This window comes from Neltuma alba, unplaced genomic scaffold (genome assembly GCF_004799145.2).
Source record: "Neltuma alba isolate B1F8T4 unplaced genomic scaffold, ASM479914v2 tig00013251_pilon, whole genome shotgun sequence".
Lineage (NCBI taxonomy): Eukaryota > Viridiplantae > Streptophyta > Magnoliopsida > Fabales > Fabaceae > Neltuma > Neltuma alba.
In genome coordinates this window covers 1-7123 of record NW_021637546.1, presented here as the reverse complement: position 1 = coordinate 7123, position 7123 = coordinate 1, and the positions used below count along the sequence as shown (strand labels likewise).

The 7123-nt window shown below is 38.2% G+C and overlaps 1 protein-coding gene and 1 pseudogene across 1 annotated transcript; both read right to left on the bottom strand.

The window, feature by feature from the left end:
* Nucleotides 1-569: 569 nt before the first annotated feature.
* LOC114735773 (probable inactive 2-oxoglutarate-dependent dioxygenase AOP2) lies at nt 570-1486 on the bottom strand. Its single transcript, XM_028923526.1, has 2 exons — nt 1096-1486; nt 570-685 (listed from the first exon to the last, which is right to left on the bottom strand). Exons 1-2 carry the CDS (start codon nt 1484-1486, stop codon nt 570-572), a joined length of 507 nt encoding a protein of 168 aa, XP_028779359.1.
* A 4125-nt stretch (nt 1487-5611) lies between these two features.
* Nucleotides 5612-6905, bottom strand: LOC114735787 (transcriptional corepressor LEUNIG-like; annotated as a pseudogene).
* Between the last annotated feature and the right edge of the window lie 218 nt (nt 6906-7123).

The following is a 7123-nucleotide window of genomic DNA, read 5'->3' as shown; positions in this document are numbered from 1 at the left end:
ACACAAAAACTGATATCATACGCCTGCAAATACTTCGAGTGCGTTTTCTTTGAGAGATGAAGTATAATAATCGAAGTATTTTCCATAATTAAAAGGTCGATAAAGAAGAGGATGATCAGAATCAACCAACTCAGGAGGCACCTCAATCTCATCTTCTTCCTTTGGCAGTGCAAATTGCGCGAACGAATACCTCTCTTTATTGCCGCCCATCATCACTCTGTGCGTCACCGCATGAAGCCTCCCATTGCTCCAGGCCTTCGTTTCATCAATCAATAAACACGACCACCGTTATAACTGTGATCGATGAGAGAGAGGGGACGGGGTTGAATTATTAATTAATGATGATATATAATAGGTTACCTTAAGGATATCGCCGACGACGACGACGAGGCCATCGTGGGGCACGTTCACATCGATCCAGTGGCCTTGTTTGGTGAGGACCTGGAGTCCCTGGACATCGTTCTGACACAGAGTGGTTATGGCGCATTTGTCGTGTGTGGGGGACGAGACCCGTCTCCAGGTGTTGGACGCCTGAAGAAGAAGGAGCTCTGTACTTTATCATCCTGAAATTACTTGTGCTCTTCATCTTCTCGGCGTCTGAGATGTAGTGTTTCGGGAGGCCCAGACCCTCCACTATCATCTTCAACAGCACATAGTTCAGTTCCAGCATCTCCTCGCTCATCGACTTCAACGTCTCGCTGTGTTTTCATCATCCCGACCACAAATTAATCAGCAACGTTAAAAACATCAAAAGAGGAAGAAGAAGAAGAAAAGAGATCGATGGCGATGGTTTCGAGGGAATTAAGTCGTTATTCGTTACGGCAGTTTCTTTCTGTACTGAATGGCATGTCAGCGTTTATATATAAGCACTGCCATAAATGCAGTCCGTTCAAAGGATAAGCTCGTATTTAATACAGCAGATATGATGGTGAGCGAGTTTGGTGCGTCCGCCAGTTCATGTTCAAACTCAGATTTGAACATACGCAAGAAACAAAAACATCGAAGAAGAAGAACAATATATAGATATATATATATATAGAGAGAGAGAGAGAGAGAGGAATCTGATGAAGCATATATATATATATATATATATACCAGAAGTGGGGTCTCCGTGAGGCCACATGAGGCGAGTGAAGGCTTGAGCAATGTGAGGGAGAGGAGCGTCGTCGACGCCGAAGCTTTGACAGAGAGGAATGACGGGGCAGTTGGCATGGTAGCTCCGGTAAGGCTTAGGGCTAGTGTGCTTCATCTTGGTCTCTTCAGGAAGATCAAACAAAGCTTTCATGGCTGTCAACATTTCTTCTTGTAACCTAATCAGACTGCCTCTGTTATGCAGAAGCAAGAAGCAGCCATGAGTCTCACACGCCTCTCTTACTCTCCTGCTCATAGCCCTCCATTCCTCACTCCCTTCTTCTAGCTCCAACCCTCCCTCCGAGAAAACCAGACACGGTATCATCATCTCGCCCGTATTTCCCTGTGAACCCATCTGGATGGCTGATGTAGATTCTGGGAAGAAGCCTTGGCCTCTTATATACTGTCCGCTAGCTAGCGTGGCTCCGGAAGAAAGGGGAATAGTAATAAATAAAATATTATATGAAATAACGTCGAGGAAGCAAATAAATAAAGAACAGTTATGGAAGGGGGGGGGGGAGAGAGAGAGAAGGAGGGCTCATATATCGATATGGTAAAATGGGTGGTGTTATGTGTGGAGAGAGAGCACGTAAAACGTGGACATGATGAGTCTGTATACAGCTATATTACACCCACATGATCCGCCAGGCAGAATGTCTCACGCTGCTTCGCTAATTGCTTCCGTCTTTCTAACGGTAACGTCTGCTTTTTTATTTTCTGTTTCATGCTCGGCTTATAGTTTACAACTCGTCCGTTTCTTATTATAAATTTTAAATAGCTAATTTATAAATAATAAATAATTAGTTTAAAATAATAAATAGGTTAAAAATAAATTTTATTTTCAAATATGTTCTTAATAAATAAATAAAATAAAAGAGAATGTATGAGAAAAAATTGAAGGCAATTTGAAAAAAAAAAATTAAATTTTAGACAAACCTAAATTGAAGCTTATAAAATGGACCATACACCTTCAAATTTGAAACTTATAAATAGGACCAGAAGGAGTACTTGTTATACACACACACAAACTGTATGTATTGATTACTATTGAAAAAATCTGAGTTATTTTAAATTACGTATAACTATTTTAAATGCTTACGTTTTTCTAAAATTGAAAGGGAGAGGGACAGAAATTTGTTTTTAAAAATTTTATTGGAAAGTACAGAGACGCACGGCCATGCCAGAGAATACCCTAGCTGGATGAACGGGATTACGCATATATTTGTGTGCGTAGCAATAGCCACACGCATATATTATGATCCTTTTCTTACCCTAAGAAATGGGCAAGAGAGATGATAAAATATTTTTAAAAGTATCTGAAGAAAATAAGTAAAATATAATGAGAAGGAATGATCTATAAACTCGAGCTAGTAATATTTTGAGTTAAAAGTATGTGTGGGTTCCATTGATCTTAACTTATTTGTTGTCTCCCCGTTTTAAATTTTGCATTCCAGTTCCTTACTAGCGGCAGCAAAGCCTATTGAACTTGCCGTTCCAGTTCTACTTTTGTGCTAGACTTACGTGAAAACAATTTTATAAGCCCATAAATGAATATAGATCAAAAGCTAAAAATGGAGCTGGCCCTAATTTCGTCCAAGGACTTTTGCGTCCTGCATTGGTTGAAGCACAGTTAAAAATTCATTGAATATTTTATAGACAGCTTCCACAACATTTACTAGATATTTGAGTGGTTTCTCTTGTTGGAAATACGCACAATGTACGGAGATTTTTCAAATTTCAAGTAGAAACGCATATATCTGTTATTTTGGCGAGCAGAGTAATTAAATCCATTGAATTCCTGTTCTGCTGTCCCCCCCTGTCTTCGTATATGAGAGAATATATAGATCACACCTATCATTACTATCACCGTTAATTTGTTCTCACTATCATCTCACAATAATTTCTTCGGTCAGGATTTGACAATATATAATTTGAATTTTTCATAAATAAACAATACACACAAAAAAATACATGTGACTATAATCTCTATACACACTTAATGAGCTTTTTTTTTTCTTTGAATATTTTATAGCGTTTTCCGACCTTTTATTGTGATTAGACAGCTTGTGTGAACCTACCTGTATAAGTTCCTACTATATACTATATTTGTATGAAATTAAAGTGGTCGGTGGATTTATGCAGAGGTTGAAATAACTTAGGGGATGTTTCGATGGAAACAAAATCATGATTTTAAAAGTACTTTTAGGATATACAAAGTAAATATATAGAGGGGTTTGTTTCGATTTGTGAAAAAATACTTTTGAAAAACACTTTTACACTCATCCAAGCACCCTTTTAGACACACACACACTGGTTTCTAAGAAATTAGACTTTCCAAATAAAACTGCATTATTGTAACGTTTGTGCTGTGTGAGCCTCTGCCTTTAAATGAAAACGGAAATGAAGAGAATGTGTCACATGCGCACATACATATATAAAGTTGACAACTAATACCAATACGTATATGAAATCATGAAGGTTTATTCTTGTCAAGCGTTTTGTTTGCGGCAAAGACGGAAAGGGAAAACAGGGAGGATGAAGATTACTCAATCATATTTGTTTGACTTTTATCAATAAATTAATAATATATCAGCTAGAGAGGTTTGTTATTTATCAAAAATTATACTTATTTAAGGTTTTGTTTTTTTTTTTAATTAAAGTGATAGGTACTAATAGTTTGATATTATAAGCAGAATCAAACTCTCGACTTTTCATTTGTGTCATGCCATTAAACTACAAGATTATTTGCCAACAAAATATGAAACGTATATAATATACAATTATGATACAGTTTTGACTACAAAAGGGAGTGAAGGGCAAGTCCAGGAAATGAACGTGAAGGAAGATGGGAGAAATTCAAAAAAAGAAACAGAGAATAAAGGGACAGTGACATTTGGGGACAAGACAATTTATTTTGCTAGATTCAACAAGTCGGCAAAGTCACATGCCACCAACGTAGTTCTTTTATTCTTGGATGTCTATCCCCTTTTAGGGTCATTGCCCCAGTTTAATTTAGCTTCCAATTCCTTCCAACTACCATGTGTTGCTGTTCTGTTCTTCTGTACATCACTACATTCAGTTCAGTTGTTCATAGGTCTTAATCAATCAATATCTCCATAAATATCCGTTAATTCCTTCAGATTTTTATCACCCAGAATCCCACATGCCGTTTCACAGCCTCCATACACTATTAATCTGACTCAACAAAACAATTCTTCCTCTCCTTTCAACACTACTGACTTGCTCACAGACTACGATATTACAAATGGCATCAGAGGTATCACCTTCTGTTTATTTTTTAGTTCAGAACAAGATTCAGCGAATCTTTGTACTGTTATGGATTTAGAAGCATCAACGCGTTTGTTGTATTGTTTTTTTGCTGTCCCCTGTCATCTTTCTCTTTCCAATTTTTCCAACCAGACTGCTGCTGAATTAGAAAAAAGGGGACAGAACATCAGACAGTGGCACAATGGCTGTCTGGATGCAAAAGGATAAAGAGGTAGATGGTACTTTTCAGCGAAACACAGGAAAAAAAGGGTAGAGAATAGTAGTAACTCATTCAAAGTATTATTATTTTCTGTTTTTTTCATTCGAGGGGTCCAGATGAACACAGAACCATGCGTTGTTATTGTGAGACTCTATCTCTTTCACATGCATCAGCATATATATATGATAAGCACACCAGAGACTTCCAGCGAACTAAAGGGCCCTGATCTGCATCACGGGGACCAAAACTGACATATGACCTCACATAACTTCATAATAGCAAACCTGCCCAGCTAGCTTGGGGATGAAGATTGGATAATTTATCACCCCATACTGCTGCTGCTAGTTGTAGTTAAATATAGAACATATATTTTAGAATAGCATTAGGTGACAGTAATTAAGAAAAAGGTATCATATCTGGCTTCAGAGGAATATGGTTGTACTAGAAAGAAGTCTTAACAGGCCACTCATTTAGTAATGGCATATGGTTCTTGTCGCTGTCTGTGTCATTTTAAGCTCATAGGCATGTAGCAGGGCCAGAGGAGGGCGGGGTGGGTGAACATCATATACATGTTTAATAAGTCATCTACGTCCATTTTCCGTGGAGACCCTATTAGTGTTTATAATAAGTAGTGGGCCGTTGTGGTTGAAGTACTGATAATGATAAGTTTATTGGGTGACTTGTGTATGAAATCGACAGGACGACAGGCACTGTTTTGTCGTCTAAATTTCACTTGCGCCAATTGTACAAGTTTCTGGGAGACAGACAAAAACAAACTAGGTTCATTGTCAACGACATTAACGTGTGTGAACCAGAAAGGTGTTATCCAATAAAGACCTGAAATGGCCACATAGGCCTCAGTTCAAAACCCCCTTCCCTCCACTTTTAATTTTGTGACCAGTTTGTGATTTTGGCTTCCGCGAGAAAATGAAGTGACATCCCACGAGCATATTCATGGAAGTATAGAACGTACAGTAGCAACTTGGCTGAATGGACAGAAAATTCTATCAAACCGATTGATTTACCAACAACTAACTGCCAAAAGAGAGTTTAATGAACAGTTGATGCAGGAAGGGAATTTCCAGATGTTAATATCAATGCAAGAGCTAAACAGGCATATAACAAGGAATGGCAATAAAACAGGTTTGTATCTGAAGAGGGAGAAGAAGAAGGTGGGCTTGATGAAGCAAGAAAGAGGGACAAATTGGTTAAAAGCCTAGTCCTGTGTTGGAAGTGGTGCTAGTTGGAGATGGGCACAGAATCATTCAGCTTACTTCCAAAGCTTTACAAACTTGTCATGACTGGCGGAGGCAACCAAACCAGTTACGTTTGAGACTGCCAAGGAAGCAATTAGCCCTTCGTGAGCCGACAAAGTCATTGTCTTGTTCTCGGCCATATCCCAAAGCTCCAACGACTGCCCATACATTATGGATTTAAATATCATTTCATCAGAGCTATAAAACTGTTACAAGCACATTACTTGTATCCTATTTATTTATAAATAGATCAGAATTAATAAGGCCAACAGATGAAGATAAACACAATTTTACAAATCCATGGATATCCAGAAGAAGATGGACTATAAAGAAATATAAAGAAAATAAACGGTGTAATTGACTTGCCTGGTAACATCCAACGATCAGCAATGAAAAATATGTTGGATGGAAAACACAAGAATGAAATTTTTTCCATTACAGCTCAGCTCATGGACACATTCCCCTTCACTCCCCGATCCAAGAGTCCAAACCCTGACCGAAGTCCTCACTGACAGATGCAAGCAAACTCCCAGAAGGGTCCCAGCAGACAGAATGTATTGACTTCGTATGTCCCTCCCAATAGAGCCACAACCAAAGGGTGTTTTAAAGTCTTCTTGGGAAGTTAGCAAGTAAACATACTCAAAAAGGCAGTTTCCTAAGAGGGGTTCACCCATTATTAGAGCATCATATAGATCATTTACAATGAGGATAAAATTTTCCCAGTCTCAGATCAATTGAGCCATAGCTCTGTAAACAGCAGTTTTCACATTCGGGAATGACTATCTAGAATCGAATGATTATTGAGCAGGTTAAATTAATCCAAACTTGTTAGCCAAAAACGGGAGGAAAACTAAAACACAACCTTGGAAGGATCACAAAAATTAGTTTATCCCCAAATGTATGATGGTGTAAACCCACCTGTAATGAGTACTGGCATGTTTGTGTTTCCACATCAAGTATAGAGACAACGTTCTCTGCAGCAGCAGCAAGATACCTCCCTATGCGAGGTTGAAACCTCATCTGGGCAGTGCCACCCTAATCAGCACAAAAATTGTAAGTATGGAAGATAGAGATATCAATAAAATCAATCATTTTCACCGAAAATAAAAAATTCAATCATGAGCTCTCTATTAATAACTTGAGCTTTTAGTTTAGGATGAATCGTTCATAACAGAGCACAAGAGCCTCATCTGTGCTTTATTCATGCTTTCAAGCCTAAAGGGATTTTGCATAAATGGGTGCGTTAGAG

Excerpts from the sequence above, each read along its gene's own strand:
- LOC114735773 (XM_028923526.1), bottom strand. The coding sequence starts at position 1,486 with ATGGGTTCACAGGGAAATACGGGCGAGATGATGATACCGTGTCTGGTT. Across the intron at positions 686-1,095 it reads TCACGGAGACCCCACTTCTG|TCGATGAGCGAGGAGATGCT; the intron begins GTATATATATAT and ends GAGACGTTGAAG.